This window comes from Garra rufa, chromosome 1, assembly GCF_049309525.1.
Source record: "Garra rufa chromosome 1, GarRuf1.0, whole genome shotgun sequence".
NCBI lineage: Eukaryota > Metazoa > Chordata > Actinopteri > Cypriniformes > Cyprinidae > Garra > Garra rufa.
In genome coordinates, this window is record NC_133361.1 from 57,013,100 (window position 1) to 57,034,604 (window position 21,505).

A 21,505-nucleotide genomic window follows, 5' to 3' on the forward strand; every position below is an offset into this window, starting at 1 on the left:
GGACATGTTCACAACAATTGTGCTGTACACAACTGTGCTCACTGCGACATGTTTCGGGTCATTTATGCTGTGTTGAACCTTTTGAACTGTGAAGATTTTAAAAATGAATATGGTTGTGCTGTAGTATAGCAAGTACTTGCTCTGTATATTCTGCTCAAACTCGATGTGTAGTTATTTTTTACTGGTTTTAAATGTAAAACTTGCTATTTAAACTGTACTAATACTTGCCTTCTGTGTTCTGGAGCTGGAGCATAAATAAAACATAAGGTGACTTGATTTCACATCTTTATTGTGCCATCATGTGTCATCTGTTGCTGCCCATCAGCCCTAAAAAAGGCTCTGGTTTAAAGTGTCTCAAACTTTCAGATTAAGACTGGTGTTCAAACTCCACAGAGACCCGGTGAGACTGATGATAAATGTAAAACAAAAGCTGAAGCAGCATTCTCAAGTTCTCACCGACAGGTTAAAATATGACTTTAAATACAAAAATAGCATTCATTCATTCACTCATTCATCCATTCTTTACATCCTAATTTCACTTGTTTCTTTTGATACCACAAACGCTTCACCGAAGCACGTACATGAAGAGATAAAGGACACTTTGAAACCTAAAACACAACAAAAACAGAGTTATCTAATCAGTAAATCAAACCTGAAACAACCCCTTCGAAACACGGGGGAGTTAAAATCTACCGTAAAAGAAGCTTTGCATTTGCCACATAAAAGCAGCATGTCGCACAAGACACATTTGTTTGAACTTATGTTTCTTAGTGTCTTCATTGGAAGGCGAGAAAGCAAAACCGTAACAACCAGCTATGACACATTAAAATGAAGACTGATTCCAATCTGAACTCTATTTTGAATTTAAAGGGACAGTTCACTCAAAAATAGTCAATTCTGTCATCATTTACTCAAACTTGTAGTTCCAAACCCAAATGAAATTCTTTCTTCAGTGGAACTCAACAGCAGCATTATCTATAAGCTAATGTTTTACATCCAAAATAGTACAAAGTCTACACTCTTAAAAATTAAGGTGCTTCACGATGCCATAGAAGAACCTTTTCGTCTAAATAATTCCATAGAGAACCTTTAACATCTGAAGAACCTGTTTCGCAAAGGTTCTTTGTGGCAAATAAGGTTCTTCAGATTATAAAAGGCCAGCAAGTTATTTGTGGAACCAAAAATGGTTCTTCTATGGCATCGCTTGAAGAACCTTTTGAAGCACCTTTATTCTTAAGAGTGTTTACGACTTATGCACTATATTTCAAAACGTCTGAATTTATACAACAGCTTTGAAAAATGAAAATTAACTTACGTCATTCCAACTTCGAAAGACAAATGAAGATACTTTCAATGAAACCTCCATTGAAATTCCATTCGACCAATTTTTAAGCTTCAAAAATGAATTAAAGGCATTATACAAGTATTCCAAGTGACTGCAGTGGTATCATCCCAATATTTGAAGTGACGCTTTGTGTGCGCAAAAAAATCACTTTTTCGTTACATTCTAAGCTGATTCTGCTTTAGGTCTTGGTTTATTTTAAGTGAATTTCTTGGTTACCACAGGTGAAAAAAAAAATGGTTAAAGTGCATTACTGAGCGCATTTCTCTCGTAAACCCATATCAGAGATAAATGCGGAAGTGGTTTGGATTTGGTTGAATGGATTTCAAATCGACTGACAGAAATTTTCCAGGTTTAAAAAAAACAAAAACAAAAACTTGTGTCTTAAAGGAAGTTCACCCAAAAATGAAAATTGTATCATCATTTACGTCCCCTCATGAGTTTATTTCTTCTTCTGAACACAAAAGAATATTTTGATGAATGTGGGTAACCTGATTGGTTTGGTTACCATTGACTTCCATTGTATTCTAGAAGAAAGCAAGGTTTGAAATGACAAGGGCGAGTAAAAATTATGTTTTCATTTTTGGTTGAACAAAGTAATTGACTGAAAATTATAACTTTTAAAACTGGTGTTTGTGCATGTTCAAGGTTGTCACATTAAGATTCAATGCATCAGCTTTGACATTGACTACTGGGTTTCTATCCAACTACTTTAATGGAAATGTAAATAAAAACCTTAGTGGAAATGGCTGATATGTGCATAAACTGAACACATTTTAGCTTAATTTTCAGAAATGTGCATAAAAATGTAAAATATTTTGCTGGGCTTTTGGTTCTTCCGTGTCTCGTACCTCAACGTAAAAAGTGGAAGCTTTGAACATGAATACAGTTGAGTATTCAGTCAAAAGTCAAAAGTTTTCATACACCTTGCAGAATCTGCAAAATGTTAATTATTTGACCAAAATAAGAGGGATCATACAAAATGATGGTTATTTTTATTTAGTACTGACCTGAATAATATACTTACACAAAATTACCCCGTGCAAAAGTATGCATACACTTGATTCTTAATACTGTGTTGTTACTTGAATGTGATATTTAGGCAAAATAAGTAGATGTACACATCTTCATTCTCTTCAAAAGTTTTCACCCCCTGGCTCTTCATTCATAGCGTTTCTTTCTGGAGCGTCTGTGAGAGTTTAAACCTTCTGTAATAGTTCCATATGAGTCCCTCAGTTGTCCTCAGTGTGAAAAGATGGATCTCAAAATCATACAGTCATTGTTGGAAATGGTTCAAATACACAAAAATGCGGAAAAAGCAAGAATTTGTGGGACTTTTCGGAAGATTTCAGGCAGTTTAACTGTTCAGGACAAAGGGACTCATGAACAACTATCACTGAACAAAAAAACACAGCTATGGATCATTCAGGTAACAACACAGTATTAAGAATCAAGTGTATGTAAACTTTTGAACAGGGTCATTTTTATGAATTCAACTGTTATTTTCTCTTGTGGACTATATGTAAACATCTTTTATCTGAGATATCTTATTCAAGTCAGTACTAAATAAAAAACAAGATGCATTGTGTATGATTCCTCTTATTTCTGTAAAACAATTAACATTTTGCAGATTCTGTGAGGTGCTTGTAAACTTTTGACTTCAACTGTAAGTGCAAATGCGATTGTGTTTTTCAGAGAATAGGTTTGTTTGAAATATAGCACAGAAGTCTTTTTTTCATTCAATGATCTTAACATTACTTATAAAGTCTTCTTTTGGGTTCCACCAAAGAAAGTCATATCAATTGACATAATTTAGTGAAATACTCCTTTAAATTATGTGTACACAGAAGCAGCTAGTGTAACTCAAGTTTCGTGATTTTCTAGACAAGCTGCAGTTCAAGAAAGAGAGTGAGAACCAAACTCGTGGAAGACTAGAAATAAGTGTGAAATACTGTAACATGGTATACAAGCACAAGTGTATGATCTTCAGCAGGGTCAGATCTTCAGGCAGTCTAAAAAATGTCAATCCACATCCTCGTACTTTGCATTTGTGTGCGGCTGAGCAAACGCTGCAGTAAGGGACGAAACAGGTCCTCCGGATGAGGTGTTTTTCCAACTCAAAGGACATTCAACATGAAGACAAAGTCACAGTATTACAAAACTCAGACTCTTGTTTCCGGACGAACGGTTCTGTTAGTGTTTGTTTTAGTTGCTGTATACGATGATTCCATGCAGCTGAAAGACGTTAAGTGAACGTACGCATCAAATCCATTGGCAGAAATTTGTGAAGATTCTACAAGCTCCGCCTCCTCTGCTGAGACTCAGCCAATCAGGAGGAGCTCCGGCTTACAGTAAAGTGCACTTCTTCAATCTGCTTCTGAAGTTTTGATATTAATGCTTCAAAATAAGCATAGCGATACAGCTAGAGGACTCCAGCGACTTGCCTCCAACAGTTACAAATCGCAATTTTGAGGAAAATGTGCACAGTTTTTCGTTTTTCTTGTAACAAAGAATAAAAGTGTAAAATCGTTGAGATTTGGGTCTTTGTATCACAAACCCACACCGTAAACTATGTGCTAATAAGACTCCGAACCTTGTAACAACGTATTTAGATGACATCTGAACATTGATTTATAAAAGCAAGACTCACGTCCACATCTGGCAGTCTTCTTGTGCAAATTTAAAATTTTCTCTCGTAGATTCACCCTCAGCCAGCACCTGCCCTCAATAGAAGGTGCCTTGACTAGTAATGGGATGGTCTGAAAGACCACGACGACTCGTAAACATCACTCTTGTGGACTGTTCTTCAGGGCCTTCGCCGATTCGTTCGAGCTTGCAAGGCTACCTAATGCGACCGTCTTTTTTGACTTGCCCCAGTTCTGATTTGGGGTCAGGGGACAAGGAACTCCAAGAGGTTTTGGTGCAGAGTCCTATGGAGGGACAGGAGGAGGTCTGCTCAGAGCAAATGTCTCCCGTGACCCAGAAAGCCCCCACAGAGCTGTCCACCCAGGCCTCTAGTGGCTTCCCCACCAGGGTGGTCTTCTTTTGCGCCTCCTGCAGGGCGGGCTCACTGGGCGGCAGGTTTAAAACATGGGCGAGCTGCTGGAAGCTTTGCTCCAAATACACATTACCTGGAGGCCCTGCGTGTACCCAGCCATGGTCTTCTGAAGAGAAGAGGAGCAAATCAGTAAACAACAATGACTTCTGAAGGATCATGTGACACTAAAGACTGGCGTCTTGGATGGATTGGGATAGAGAGATTAGAATGGATTGGATGGATTTGGATGGAAGGATGGATGGATGGACTTGGATAGAAAAATTGGGATGATTGGGATAGAGAGATTGGTATGGATTGGATAAACGAATAGATGGGTTGGGATGGAGGAATGGATGGATTGGGATAGTAAAATTGGGATAGATTGGGATAGAGAGATTAGAATGGATTGGGATGGAAGGATGGATGATTGAGATAGAAGGATGGACTAGGATAGAAAAATTGGGATGATTGGGATAGAGGGATTGGTATGACGGATGGATGGTTTGGATGGAGGAATGGACGGATTAAGATAGAAGGATAGATTGTGATGAAGGCTTGGACTGGGATGATTGGGATGGACTGATAGATAGATAGACTTGGATAGAGAGATGGATGGATTGGGATAGAAAGATTGGGATGGACTGGATAGATGGATGATGAGTAATGATGCTGAAAAGTCAGCTTTGCACCACAGGAAATTACATTTATAAATATATTCAAATAGGAACTAGGGCTGTGCAATATGGACAAAATAATCATATTGCGATTTTTTGAACGAATATTGCGATTGCGATTTTATTTGCGATTTTTCTTTTTTTTCTTTTTTTTTTTGCTTTTTCAAACAAGCTACATACATACATTCTAAATGTATTCAGTGCACAAGAAGTGCATAACAAAACATTTCACAATGAAATAACAAAGTATTAAGTTTAATAAACAAAACTGTAGTAAAATTGCCTTTAAAACAGACAACATAAAATAAATTAGCCATGTTACTTTTTCCCCCGGTACTTTAGCCTACTTTGTGTAATAACGAAAACATTCATTTCAGTGGAAAAATAAGTCCAAAACTATCTATTTTAACATTTTGAGGGCTCTACAATCTTTTGCTTTTTTTTTTTCTTTATTTTATATTAATTTTATTTTTTATTAATTAATTCTCATTCTGAGTTCACCGTAGCCACCAGATCCAGTCCATATCCAGCTCAGATGGTGGTTCAACACCTAGAGATGACCTCTACAGGCCTGAATGTCATTGGAGACCACATCGACTAGATGAGCCCCAGAGACGGATCATTAATAAAAAACTCCTCACCTAGACCACAGGAACCAGATGAGTCCTTTGCAAATCTGACTTTGCTGCAACATGGAACTTTTGCACTATTGACACTATTGTCCTATTTAATACTGTAAAGTTGCTTTGACACAACCGGTATTAATTCTTGTGTTTTAATTTGTCTGATAATCAAAAAACATTTATTTATTTTTAATCAAATGAAAAATAAACCCTTTTAATTTTTGGCAAACAAACAGAAGTTTACTGTTAAAATCAATCATGGAAGAAAAATTATATTCAGTTTAAAACGTTTAAATAATAATTAAGTGGTTAATCTTGTTGTAATATTTATTTTTTTATCATATATATTGTTTTATGTAAATTATTTAAATAGGAATATATAAACACCTACATTATACTGTACAAATGTAATACAAGACTAATATTGTTCTGCTTCATATTAAACCATGCTTTTATTTTGACAGGTTGCCGTGAAGTTTCTGTGTGTACAGTAGGGATGCAACAATACAGTTAGTCCACGGTTCAATACATACCTCGGTTTTTAACAACGGTTTTCGGTTCGGTTCGGTTCGGTTCTGATATCTTGACACTTCAGTGTGTTTTTTTTTTTTTGGAACAAATTAACAAAATACTCCTGTAAACCTCTGCACACTAGATAAAGTGTGGTTTAGTATGTCTGCTTAATTTTTCTTTTGAGAGAGGTATAATTTTTTTTTATTTTTACGCAAAATAGAATGGGTTTCATTCATACTGGATGCCAGAGGGCGCCCTTGTGCAAAAAAACAACAAAAACACATCAAAGAAGTAGCGCTAATAACGTTCCGTTCCAGCTTCTCTAATATGGATAAAAGCATCGCTATTGCTGTAACTTATTAAAAACAAGATATAACGGTAAACGTTTTGAATGATGAAATCTAAGGACAATAAACACTCGTCTGCATTAATATATGGTTTATCTGTGTTCTTCAAGCCATCTCGGGTATTTTCATAAGCCATTGCTAATCGACATACATTGAATATGAGTATAGAATTTATCGTCTGCCTCATTCTGTGATGAGAATCCACATCAGATCACAACATAAGGAAGTTATTTCAAACACTCGACTGATGTTGTGAATTAAAAACAAGTTATAATGTTTTTGTAACTTGTTTTTATAACTTTTGTTGGACAACAGGTTTAGAAAGGCTTATCATTGCATATCATTAGAATGGAAGATGCTCTGCGTGCTGCGTTATTTTTTTCAAATATAAGAGGGGAAGCGTTTTCTCATTTCAGCACATGAAATCGTGGGCAAACATACAGCAAAATCCTAGAGAAATAAAAGGAAGATATTTAGATGCAAAACCGCAATTCACAAGCGCGTATTGAACCGTGGATGTCGTACCGAACGGTTCGATATTATATTGAGTATTGTGACATCCCTAGTGTACAGTATGATATGATGCTAGTTTTCTCAAATGAAACGGTAAAAGTGACACTCACAGCAGTTTTGGAGATTGAGTTTATCTGTTCATGTGAGATGCAAATGCCAAAAATTAGCGGGAGCGTCACGTGTGCTTCAGTCTGCATGTAAGTTAGTAAAGAAACTTACATGCAAACTCCGCCATTCATACATACAGAGGCAAAAGGAACATGCAGGATTCATTTTAAAACGGTCTTTTTGCATTTCAGTTTTCACAGACACTAGTCCATATCGCGATTTGAATTAAGTGACAAACCAACTTTTGATTTATTAATCCAAAAATCGACGAATTACGTGGCATTCAGCGCTATAGTAGATTAGGTTTTTATGAATGGAGTCCGCGATCCAGTCCGTGTTTTCTTGGAGGAGACATTGTAACCAAGCGACCATGAAGAGACAGAAATGACATGCCTTAGTGTAAATAATATAAATAACATAAGGCAATTTAGTTTGTTTAATAAAAGAACTATGTATAGACCTGTTCTATAGGAAAGATAACCTTAAATGACTTCTATTGTGATCTGGCACTATATCGAAAATAAAATGAACTTGACGTTCAAGGGGGGCGGGGGTGCCGTTGGGGGGATAGATAAAATCGCAGCCTTATGCGGTTTAGAAATCGCATGTGCTTAAATCGCGATTTTTTTGCGATTGCGGTTAATTGCACAGCCCTAATAGGAACCAGTTATTTTAAATCATAACAGTATTTCACATTAATGTCTCACCTGTGCGCAGGGGCTCACGTCCTTTGAAGGCCAGAGGCATGACCAGAAAGCGAGCTTCTGCTACGCGCTCCCACAGCCGTAGCACACGCACTGTCCACACTCCAGGCCTGAGGGGGCGCTGAAGCGGTGGCTTGTATTGCGTAAACTCCGCCTCAACATCTATGCTGATGTCATAGGAGGCTGCTACTATGTGCGCAGGGTCAATCCACACTATAGTGGCTGTCAGGTTGGGTCCACGAGCCCACTTCTGAACTGCCACCGGCTCATCTAGAGGTCCCATCACACCACCGAAGTTACGGAAGATTCGCTCCTTCGGGTCCCAATCAGTTCCGACCTGGTGCAAAACATCATGCACAAAACATACGATGATGAACTACAGAACGAATTCACTCTATTTTCTAAATACACATTTTGACCACAAGCTAGCCTTCAGATTTACCTCAATCCAATCCAATCAACAGCCGATGCATAGAAATAGTCCCTGCGTTTATTTCCAGGCAAACTATTTTACTTCAATATATGTTAAAATACATAAGAAATATCTGAGAAGAAAAAAATTGTGACTGTTGAGTATACCAAATCATTTACAATGATGTTCCTGTTCTCACCTCAAGATGTTTGAGGCGTTCAAACTCATGAAGATTGTGCTCCAGCTGCAGTGTTGCTTGAGGAACAGCCCACACCTCCAGCATCTCACGGGACCTGGTCACCACATTCTGCACCTCCTGCCTGACCAGGTAACCCTGAAAACGGTCATCATAAAAATACAGGTGCACCGAGACGGGGTAGCCAATGGGTTCAAACCTGTGGGTACAAAAAAAAAAAAAAAACAGTTAATCAAATTAATCATCTGATGACTGGAATGGAGAAGTGGATGGATGGATTGGGATGAAGGGGCTGGGATGGAGGGATATATTGGAGGGATGGACTGGATGGATTGATAGATGGATGGACTTGGATAGAGGGATGAATGGATTGGGATAGAAAGATTAGAATGAACTAGATGAATTGGATAAATGGACTGGATAGATGGATGGGTTGGGATGGTAGGATGATGGATTGGAATAGAGAGATTAGAATGGATTAGACTGATCGATTAGATGGATCGGGATGGATTAGATGAATGAGTTGTGATGGATGAACTGGGATGGAATGATGGATTTTGATGGAGGTATGGACTGAGATAGAAAGATTGGGATGGATTGGATAGAGCGATGGGTTGGGATGGAAAGGTGGATGGATGGATTGAGATGGAAGGATGGATGGACTTGGATAAAAAAAAATATATATGGATGGATTGGGATATAGCAGTGGTGCCCGACCTTGCTCCTGCATAGTTCAGCTTCAACTCTGATCAAGAACACCTGAACCAGCTAATTAATCTCTTAATTAATCAGCTTTGTTGGATCATGGCTGGATCTAAAGGCTGCAGGTAGGTAGATTTTCAGGAACAGGGTTGGGCACCCCTTGGGATATAGGGAATGAGATAGATTTGGATAGAAAAATCAGGATGGATTGGGAAGAGGGATAAATTGTGATAGAGGGATTGAGATGGAAGGACGGATGGACGAAGGGACGGATTGGGATGGAAGGATGGATTCTGATGGAGGAATAGTTTGGGATAGAAAGATTGATAGATGAATGAATGGATTGAGATGGATGGGCAAGGATGGATTTTGATGGACAGACAGATTGGAATAAAAAGATCGGGATTGGATGGATGGATGGATTGGGATACAAAGATTGGCATGGACTGGGTAGAAGGATGGATTAGGATAGAGGGATTAGCATGGATTGGATAGATAGATGGGCTGGGATGGAAGGATGGATGGATTAGGATAGTAAAATGGATGGACTGGAATGGAGGAATGGTTTGGGACGGAGAAATGGATATTGGGATGGACTGGGATAGAAATATTGGGATAGATTGAATCAATGGATGGATTGGGATAGAGTGATAAATGCATTGAGATAGAAAGATTGTGACGGACTGGATAGAAGGATCGACTGGGATTGAAGGATGGTTTGGGATAGAAAGTTTGGGATGGATTGGGAATGGAGGGATGTATTTAAGCAATGGTTATGAGGGATAGATATAGGGACTGACTGGAAGAATGGATGTATTGGGATAGATTAATGGAATGGACAGGATGGATGGATTGGTTTAAATAAACTGGAATGGACAGATCTGACAGATGGGACTGTTACCTGCAGGCCTCAGAACTGCTCTGAGGGGTCTCCTGCTTACGGAGGCCCAGTCTAAAGAAGGAGGAGTACGCTGTGAGGGCCACATCATTGAGGGAAGACACCCCATCAGCCTGCTCGAACAGACTCTCCCAGTAAGCTTTCAGTGCCACCGTTCCCGGAGCGTACTGCCCATACAGATGATTGTCCAGGATCTCAATAGCCTCCTGGTTCACTGTGGACTCAAACTTGCGGGCGAAGAACGTGGGCCGCGTTAGTTGCTGTCATGAGAGAAAAGAGGGGTTGAGGTGGTCTAGTGCAGTTTCCAGCATGGAAGCAAAGACACTGGTTCCCATTTACTTATAATAGCAGGCACATTGTTCGTTTCAATATTATGTGACTCAATACATCTGCAGGGATCACTGACCTGTATTCTGATGAGGTCTGAGGGTTTGAAGTCATTTGGTGAACAGCCGCACCAGTCCACTATGTGCTTATACTGGCACTTGCAGCCCAACTTCCGGTTCCAGTTGGTCACACGCAGATTATTGTCGACCAAAGTATCACACATGTGGCTGTTTCCCAGCACTGTGTGAAAGAAAGACTGAAAACCAGACAAAGAGGAATTATACAATATACCCTCAAGGACACAGCGCTTAATGTTTACAGCTCACTGCTGTGCCAATTAAATAAAATTAACATGGAGTATCACGTCAACACATTTATCAATTTATGATTCAAACAGATTTAAATGCACAACAATAACAGTGATTCACCCAATTTTTTTTTTTAAACGGGTCATTACATTGTTTATTATTTTATTTTATTAGTCCAATACCTCAGCAGGCAGAAGAGCGTAGGTGTAAAACTGCTTGAGCCCCGTCACCAGCCCGTCCTCTGAGTTTACCACATACTCCACAAATTTGCGCGTGAGGGAGAACCAGTCCGAGCCTCCTGACACCTCCAGACCCTCAGGGATGGTGCGCTCGCCCAAACGCCACATGTGGTTGTCACATTCATGGAACAGGCGATCCAAACCCTGCTTCTTAATGAACCTACGTGACAGGAGAGAGCAGGATGGTGAGTGATGTCATGATAAACACTGTCATGGCTAGTTAGGCTGCGTTATTTATTTCAGGCATGTCAAAAGTGTCAAGATGGTGCAACCATCCTGAAATCCTAATGAATGACAGGAGGAGTCTCATTAAAAGGCAGAAATTGTTGAATAGAAAGAAAAAAAAACTTTATAAAAGAAGTTTGGTACAGTCTTTTATACTGATCTTCAAATCCAAGTCATTGTGGTAAACCAACCAACAAACAAACAAACAAGAAATGATTAAAAAAATGTATTGTTTTATTTATTTATTTTTTTTTACCATTTTTCAAGAATAATGTCAAAATTACGAAAATTAAATTAATTAGGAAATTAAAGTTAGAATATTTTGAGAGTAGGCTATAGTCTGTCCATGCCAGGATTGGGAGCACCAGGAGAAGTTGCCAGGCCACTGGAATTTATATGAATATATGTGGGATTATTAGCAGAAACCATACCAAGTGTTATACTTGCAGGGGCAGTATACTTGGAAATGATATTTCACGTCTTCGATTGCATTCATTAGGCCTATTTGTAGTGCACAAGCCACCCAATAATAGCAATAAGCTTTGTGCTTTTGGTACTTTTAATATAAAATAAAGTCTCAGCTTTCAAAATCTGTCAGTTTTATAGTGAAATACAAACAATGGGTCTTGCAATAATGTGTTTTTCATGCTCTTTAATGTGGCGGGACAGATCGTGGTATTCCTGTGAATCAATTTTGATTACAATGAGACACTGGTTTAATTAAATTATACTGTTTTCTTTGTGAAAATTCCACCACCTACTCGTCCAATCTTTCATTCCTCACGTTTTTAATTAAAAACAACAATAAAACAGTCTGGTTTAAGTAGAGTCCAACTCATTAACATAAGTTATATTGTTGTGTTTTCTATGGTATATTAGGGACTATTCACGAGCTGTTTTATTCATGGTATAATACATTAAATGATTGGAAATAATATTTAACGTCTTACATTCATTATTTGTAGCGTGGCAGCCACCCAGTAATTGCAATCATTTTGTGCTTTGTTGCTTTTAGTATAACAGCTCAGCTTTTAAATCTGTCAGTTTTATTACATATAAAATACAAATTATAAGTGTGTTTCCGTTTCATTTCAAGTTTTTAGCACAATATAAATGTGAAGGAACATCAAAAAGAAAATAATAAATAGTATAGCCTAATATAATGAAATAAATGTCTCGTAATCAGAAAGATGACTGATTCACATGCAGCTTAAACTGAGGCGAATACAGCGATCTGTCACGCCACATTAAAGAGTGTGAAAAACACATTATTGTAATATACACATTGTTTGTATTTCGCTATAAAACTGACAGACTGAGAAAGCTGAAACATCACCCAGTGCTCCCAATCTGGGCCATTTCTATGCGCAAAATGCAAGAATATACTCTCAAAATATTATAACTTTAATCTCGTAATTGCTACAAATTAATTTTTGTAATTTTGACTTCATTCTCGAAACATTTCGAGTTTATTCTCCAAACACTTTGACTTTATTCTCAAAATTGACCTTATTCTCATAATTCTCAACTTTGTCAAAATATTTCGACCCTCCTCAAAATATTGACTTTATTATCAAAATATTTCGACTTTCTCCCCCCAAAAAATATTTAAACTTTATTCTTGAAATATTACAACTTTAATCTTATAATCGTGTATGTATATATTATTTTTTATGTATTTTATTTATTTATTTTTTTTACGGTGGCACTAAAACTCTGTCGTAAAATAAATAATAAAATATTCAAGATTCAAATATTCAATTTTGTAAAGAACATGTTTGATTTTTTTTGGAAAATAAAAAAGGTTAAGAAAGGTTAGAGTAAATATTAAAGGTTGCTACTTCATTACTCCTCTTGTCAATAAATCAAATGTTTTGTTTTGGGTTTTTTTCCCCCAAATGTATGAAAGCAACATGAAAATGAGGAAAAGGGATAGTTCACCCAAAATGAAATTACCCCATGATTTACCCTCAAGCCATCCTAGGTGTATATGAATTTCTTTTCTAAGATGAATACGATCAGAGTTATATTAAAAAATGTAATTCCAATAAAGTGCATAAATCCATCACAAAAAGTGCTCCACATGGCTCCAGGGGGTTAATAAAGTCCTTCTGAAGTAAATCAATGTGTTTGTGAAAGGATAATATTCATATTTACAACTTTATAAATCGTAATATATTTTTAAACACATTGATTCACTTCAGAAGGCCTTTATTAACCCCCCAGAGCTGTGTGGAGCACTGTTTATGATGGATGGATGCACTTTATTGGACTTCAAAATCTCAACAGCCATTCTAAAGCGTGGAAGACCCAGGAAACTCCTTAACTTAACTCTGATTGTATCCGTCTGAATTAAGAAAGCCATATACACCTAGGAAGAGGGAAAGTAAATCATGAGGTAGTTTTAATTTTTGTGTGAGCTACACGTTTAAGTTTCTAAAAGTTAGTCAAGTTTGGACAAGAGACAAGAGACTGGTTGAGCAATTCTTCCTTTACGCATGATTTGTGAGTACGAAAGCCTCAGACAGAGACAGAGATGCTTTAAAAGTTAAAGTAAGTTTGATTCATTCTGTGAATCAATTCAAACCATTTCAATGAATGAATTCATAACTCTGATAAAAAAAAAAAAACCCTGCATAATCCCTACCCACAATCAAAGCAGATAATCTGTGCTGCATTTAGAGCATCCTTCGATGCCGACAGCATACCAGAACTAGTAAGCCTACCTGAAATAACCTCAGAGTTGAATCTGAAATGAGTTTACCTTGCGTTCTCTCTGCCGTGAGACTTCAAGAAGTTCTTGTCACGGTTCTGGGAGAGAAAAGCCACGAGCTCATCATTGGTCCTGTTTTAGATGATAGTGAGAGAGGAAGAGAAGAGATAAAAAAACGAGGGATTATGTCAGAAACCCAGCGCTGACTGCAGGGTGGCGTGGGTGAAGTCTTCATCTGAGAGGAATTAGCTGCTGCTGACAGGATTTGGTCGGTATCAACGTCTACATGTGAATCAGGCCACGTACACCGATTTGGCTTATTTAGCTCGCTTTTAAAAAGACAAAGCAGCAACAGCTGGAGGGATTGTGAAATCGCAAGGCTCTGATGCGGTAGAGAAATCCTCCCGGATTTGCCAGCATCATCACGCTTGCACACAATAAGATTGGCTCTGACTTGACGTCTTCAGACTAAGGCTCAAGAGAAGGTTCCTCCATATGTATCTCTTAAATCAGTACCATCAATCCTGGACTCACTGCAATGTATTCTGGGATTGCCTTCTCCAAACTACCTTTCGGATTGGCTTCATCCAACAACTGACTCTATGCATTTCTGAGGCGATACTGACCTGGTGGGGAAGTCGGTGGCACTGAGGTTGATGAAGAAGTCCCACTTCCAGTCCAGCATTGACAGCAGGTCGTGCATGCTGCGCAGGTAGGCCTTCAACAGACTGGCTCCGCCCCAGATGGTGACCATACGCCAGGGTGTAGCTCTCACATTGGGGTACAGCTCCGCCATCTGCAGCACCTCCCGGTGCATGTAGTTTGAACGCTGCAAGGCACAATATAACAGTCCTCAATCTTCACCAATGGTCTTGTAGATGAGTACATCATGAAAGAATTTTCACTTTGAGGGCAGTTCTTGCCGTCACAACGCTTCAGTAGGAAGATTTTTATGTCAGGAAAGACTTTACTTTTAAGAGGCTAAAACCTGAAATAGCCTCAAATGAAGGACTAGAATCAGACGAGACAGGCATATAGAGAGGAAGAGACAGAGCAGATGTTGTGCCAAATCGTATCAGGGATGTGAGAGAAGTGCTCCTCCAGCAACAGGCCGACAAACTTCAGCTCTACACACACATCTTTGTTCTCCAGCATGTGAGATGACCGCCACTGAGCTCCTTTAACACTTCAGTTCAAATCAAAACTCAGACCCACAGGGCTGTCTTTAAACTAAAGCGTTTGGCTCTATTTGACATCTGAGGTTCATTTGGGGTCAACACGGCTTTGTGAAATAAAAGATAAGGTGGGCTGGACTGTGGTTGGCTTGAACTGGTGTGCTTTGCAGCTGGCATGAAGATAGTGGATCAAAATCCAAAAACCTGACCGTAACCAAACAGTCTGGACCGGCTGAACCAACAGCTGAAGCCAATGGTCATTTTGAAATAGCTATTGTGTGAAATACTCCTTATACTATGTTGCATTTTTATATAAAAATACATAACCTCTCTTTAATTGGTGTGACTTGACAATTACACACTCTACAGTTTTTAAAATGTTAAAATATTACAGATTGTAATTTTCACACGTCAGTACTGATCAGTGTAATATACTGATCTTAAAGAAACTCAACAACAGAAATAGTTTCTTTGATATTGCATGTATGTATGAGTACACAATGCCTAGCAGAAGTATTCATACCCCTTCATTTTTTCACATTTTATGTTGCTGCCTTATGTTAAACTGCTTTAAATGACTTTTTTTCTACATCAATCTACACTCCATACACCATAATGACAATGCCAAAACAGAATTATGTAAACAGAAAGTACACTGCGTAAGTATTCATACCCTTAAACCAGTACTTAAAGGATAACTATTGCCAAAATGCAACCGGGGCTGTTTTTTTTACTGTAACCGAGACAGACTTATATCTAAAAGCATAATTACGACAAACGAGCCGTTTTTGAGATTGACCGTGATTTCGTTTTGTGGTCAATGGCCGGTGAATGGGAGTGCTAGGGGCATAAATTTGGGCGCATCAAAATCGATATTTTTACAACACTAAGAAGGCTCGACACACCATGAAACTTTGCTCGAAGTATCGCCTGGGTCTCTACACATGAACTCCAGCATTGAGAACATTGTTTGTGTAGACAGAGTTTACTAAAAAGAAAGGTTTTGAACAACTCACTTTCACTGTTTGAGTTTCCGCTCACGGCCGTCTTGCCAGTCAAGAAGTGTCGATCTCCGAATGCAAGGATGGATAGCTCCTAAAGCATATTTCCATATAAATGCACGGCTAATTCGTTGTTTTGTCGCAAGTGAAAAACAATATTAACCTTCTAGTTGTAAAAAGAGCCTCATATAAGCCTAATATTTCGTCCTATGGAGTCCATTCATTCGCATTCGGAGATCGACACTTCTTGACTGGCAAGACGGCCGTGAGCGGAAACTCAAACGGTGAAAGTGAGTTGTTCAAAACCTTTCTTTTTAGTAAACTCTGTGTACACAAACAATGTTTTCAATGCTCAAGTTCATGTGTAGAGACCCAGGCGATACTTCGAGCAAAGTTTCATGGTGTGTCGAGCCTTCTTAGTGTTGTAAAAATATCGATTTTGATGCGCTCAAATTTATGCCCCTAGTATTCCCATTCACCAGCCATTGACCGCAAAATGAAATCACGGTCAATCTCAAAAACGGCTTGTTTGTCGTAATTATGCTTTTAGATATAAGTTTGTCTCGTTTACAGTAAAAAAAAAAAAAAAAAAAACAGCCCAGGTTGCATTTTGGCAATAGTTATCCTTTAAGAAACACCTTTACAGCCTCAAGTCTTTTTGGGTATGAGTTTCTAAACTCTTTCCCAGTTGTGGCTTTACGCAATCCTGTTTCTAAGCTCGACATGTTTTTTTTTTTTAACCTCAGGGCTTGGTTTTTGCTCTAATATGCTCATTTTCAGCTGTCAGAGATTTTAAATCATTCCGTGTCAAGTCAACCAAACGTCCCCGGCTCAAAGTTTTGATTTTGCTAAAAAAAAAAATTCTGAAGAAAGATATACAAGTATAGTGATGAAAGCCAAAATATTAAGTGTAATGGATCAATATTTACTGAGTAGGGCTGGGCGATAAATCGAAAGCGATTCTAAGGCGCGTTTAGTGAATGAAGCCGGTACTTTGATTAGTAGTAAATCTCCATCACGTGCGTTCAGCTGCGTTCAGCTGGAGTGTTCAGAGGCGTAAATCACTGACAAGCTACGCCTAATCGCTAGAGGTCGACCGATATTGGTTTTTACCGATACCGATAGCTAGGTTGAACCACACTGGCCGATACCGATTAATTAACCGATAGTTTTTGAAAATGGATACTGAACGGCAACTAAAATAGTGCTCTACTATTTAAAAAAAATACTAAACCATACTTTGTAAATAAATAAAAATATTCATATTAATTATATATTGATCATTAAAGTTATTTCATAGTTCATTAATGTTAACAAAATAAACTTCAAAATTTAACAATATTACAGTAAATGTTGAAATTAACAGACTCTAACAAGGAACAACACTTCTATTCTACAGCTTTCATCAATCTTAGTTGATGTTAATGGGCTCATTTTAAAGGGGTGTGAATCTTTACATTTTAACAATATGTAAAATTGCAGGTTTTATGCCTTTTGTTTATATTTGGAATCTCTGTATGTCAGTAGGCCTACTGCCATCTTAAAATTAAGATTCAATTTAATTAAGATTTTCAATATCAACTAAATATAACCAGGCGTCACATTCTCAGTTTTCAATATTACTGCACATGGCTACATTTTCATTTACAATTTATATCTAATTGATTTTTCCATTATATAAGCAGGCTTCTTTTTTAAACAATTACTTGTTCTTTTTTCTTTATCATTTGATTATTACTGACGAGATCGTAGACAGTAGCTTCTTTAACAGGCTGCATTAAAACGAATGCACAGATCTATTTCGATTTATCAAATGTTTTGTCCTGCTCTAAAAACATAACTGACTGTGTACTGTACATCAGTTTCGTATAAAAGTATTCGAAAATGCAAGTGCATTTAACCGCATCAGCAATAGAGCTTTTTAGGACGAACAAACCCAAAGCACAAGTGAAAGTCTGTCAGTGCGCGAGTTTTGTGCATCTAGTACTGCATTACAAACGACAGAAATGAGGGCATATGTAAAGTAAAAAAAAACTGCGGTTGAAAGTTCACAGTGTCAAACAATGCACATGTAGCTCACAGTGCAAATCCTGTGCAATGAAGCCCGCCGCGTCTCTAGCGCGCACATGTGCCATATGCGGGGAGAATCCTTTTTTTACCCACCCTTAATGAAACCGGATAAAAGTGCAGCGCTGCGTTAACGGATAACTTGCAGGTATCAAACACACACAGGACACGTTGTGTAGTTCAAGCAGAATTCTAAAACAGTTTATTTAATCACCAAACGGGCAAATGTTTACTTCAAGAATGATAAAAAAGCGGCAAAGGTTAGATTAAAGAACAGATCAAACGGAAAGAGAAAGTGCGATCTATATCGTTAATTGCAGCCATTTCAGAAACAATTTATTTTATGTTATACATTTATTTTGTTTCAGTTTAATATGTTAATTACGAAAGAAGTTTGTGTAATTTGTAAATGTCATAAAGGACGTGGTATGAATTGGACGGCAATATGCTGGGAGAATTGGAGAGGCTCAGACACAATTTTTGACCACTTTGTACGTTTTTATTTGTGGAAAATCCCTTCTTAAACGAATTTCGTTTTGTATAATTTTTATCTTAATTTTTAATAGATATTTTTGTTGATCAGTTATTAAAATAAAATAAGAACAGGAAAATGGCATTGTAAAATAAAGTGCGTAACTACCATGCTTCCGCTGCCTGACGAAAAGGCTAAAACATAAATTATAGCTCTATATGAAGCATACAGACATTATTAGAGCTACAGAAATAAAAAAAATATTTTGCTGAAATGCAAAATACTTAATCTTCCAGCCCAGGGTCAACATTAACAATGATTTGGGACAGATCTGTAAAACTATGGCGCGCTGTGACTTGGCAGGATTCTGTCGGCTGAATGAACACAGTTTGCTTTCTCACGTCACATCCTTAAATCTGCAACTTTGCTGGCTAAGAATATCACCAGCTGGATATAAATCTATACAAATATATGGTAACAATCCTGACATTAAACATTGGTCTGGGGCTTAACCTCTCATACACTATGACAGCGGAGCGGAGTGTGAGCCGCTTCAGCAAAGAACGCAACCCGGAAAAACTATCGGCAAGGATTTTTGCCGATAACCGATAGGTCGGCCAATCAACTATCGGTGCCGATTAATCGGCAAAACCGATACATCGGTCGACCTCTACTAATCGCGCTCAAAATCGAATCAAATCGAATGCGATTTTTAGCGCGATTTGGCGTAGCTTGTCAGTGATTTACGCCTCTGAACACTCCAGCTGAATGCACGTGATGGAGATTTACTACTAATCAAAGTACCGGCTTCATTCACTAAACGCGCCTTAGAATCGCTTTCGATTTATCGCCCAGCCCTATTACTGAGTAATCCATTATTTTATAGAGGAGGGTCAAAATTGCAATTTGCACCTGAGAGGTAAAAATTACTTCAGAAAGAAGGCAGCATCAAAATGTTATTTCTACAGAGATTGGTAGAACTGTTAGTAAATTCTGATAACTTTAGCCATCTTTGTTGCATTGTGGTAACTTCAGAAGCTGTTAAAATGAACGAAATCCCTTTTTTCAAATATCGCTGAAACTGATTACAATTTAGAATCTTATGACTAGACTACAGCGAGCAAGGTAATGTGCCTCAACTTGACCATTTTGATAGAGGGAAACAATAGAAGATACAATTCTAATTTCAACATTTATTTATTCTTCAGATATTTTTCTTTGAATAAAATTAACATCAGCTGTATACAAAGTGACCCACATTTGATTTTCAACCACTGAATATGGGTCTTATTAAACAATGTGAATATGAGCGTCATTGAGATCCCCATATCTCTGGGATTGAATGATGGAGGGCCTTGAAAATGTACATTCTGAAAGAAAAGTTTATTAAGAACTAGAATCTGAAAACATATTGTGATATCTTTAATACTTCTTGAGTTATAGGCATGCAAACTTAAAAAAAAATAATATTTATGGCACTCAGACAGGTATGTTCAATTCCATTGTCTTGATAGAAGGAACAGAGATACATCTTTAGTTTCAACATTATTTGTTCTTCAGACATTCCTCTTTAAAAAAAGATGCATCATATTTTTGCAAACTGGCTCACATTTGGTTTTTATCCACTTAATGTGTACATTTTAACAGTTTTCTCCTTGCCGTTTCTCCATTTTTGAATGGTCCCATTGGCACACATTGCAACAAAGATAGCTAAAGTTGATATGGTCAACTGAAATAGTCAAGTTGAGGCACATTACCTTGCTCATTGTAGTCTATTCATAAGATTCAATATTTTAATCAGTTTCAGGGATGTTTGGAAGAAGGGATTTTGTTCATTATAACAGCTTCTGAAGTTACCAGATTTTACTAACAGACCTACCAATTTCTGTGTAAAAATAACATTTTGATGGTGCCACCTTTCTAAAGTCATTTTCACGCCCTTGTAATTTGGCTTATTTTTTTTTGTTTTTTTGCCATTTTGCCCCCCCCCCCCTCTACAAAATAGTGAATTATTCAAGAAATAGTAATCTATGACATTAAATATTTTGGCTTTCATCACTATACATGTCTATCTTTCTTTAGAAATAATATGTGACCCTGGACCACAAAACCAGTCTTAAGTCGCTGGGGTATATTTGTAGTAATAGCCAAAAATACATTGCATGGGTCAAAAAAATTTTTTTTTATGCCAAAAATCATTAGGAAACTAAGTAAAGATCATGTTCCATGAAGATTTTTTGTAAAATTCCTACTGTAAATATATCAAAATGTAATTTTTGTTTTGTAAAATGCATTGTTAAGAACCTAATTTGGAGAACTTTAAAGGTGATTTTCTCAGTATTTTGATTTTTTTGCACCCTCAGATTCCTGATTTTCAAATAGATGTATCTCGGTCAAATATTGTCCTATCCTAACAAACCATACATCGATAGAAAGCTTATTTACATATATTAAGATGTGTGTGCCTTTCCAAACCATATCCCTTCATTTGAATTTGCCACAGGTTAACATCAATCGTGATGTGTAGTAACATCTACAAAGAATAATGAATTCTCCTGAGCTAAATTTAAACCATCCCAGATAAGGGGACAAATATTTATGCAATGGAATCATTTACATTTTTTTAATAGATTTGCAAAGATGTTAAATTAGTTTTAAATTAGTTTTTGCAGTTTAATTTAATTTAAAGCTGCTTACCCTAAGGCAGCAACATAAAACGTGACAAAAAAATGAAGGAGTATGAATACTTTTGCAAGGCACTGTATATGAATGCAAATATTTATTCCGTGTTTTCAAGTGTTTGAATTGTCACATCATGCCTGCATAAACAGGAAAAGCAAATGTAAACAGAGTTTGCAGTTGTGTTTGTATTTTGACATGCTTCCGGAAGTCAGTGCAAGTCAAATATA

The 21,505-nt window shown here is 37.5% G+C and overlaps 1 protein-coding gene across 2 annotated transcripts in view; it reads right to left on the bottom strand.

Moving 5' to 3' along the window:
- Positions 1-268: 268 nt before the first annotated feature.
- xylt2 (xylosyltransferase II) overlaps positions 269-21,505 on the bottom strand; it is a 54,202-nt gene continuing 32,965 nt past the window's right edge. For both annotated transcript variants that reach the window (XM_073843220.1, XM_073843212.1), the window contains 8 exons: positions 14,508-14,710; positions 13,933-14,013; positions 10,887-11,103; positions 10,476-10,652; positions 10,073-10,329; positions 8,473-8,668; positions 7,865-8,198; positions 269-4,506 (listed from right to left, as the gene is read on the bottom strand). In XM_073843220.1, the coding sequence (XP_073699321.1) occupies positions 4,184-4,506; positions 7,865-8,198; positions 8,473-8,668; positions 10,073-10,329; positions 10,476-10,652; positions 10,887-11,103; positions 13,933-14,013; positions 14,508-14,710 (1,788 nt within the window). In that variant the 3' untranslated portion in view covers positions 269-4,183. The remainder of the gene's footprint in view (positions 4,507-7,864; positions 8,199-8,472; positions 8,669-10,072; positions 10,330-10,475; positions 10,653-10,886; positions 11,104-13,932; positions 14,014-14,507; positions 14,711-21,505) is intronic.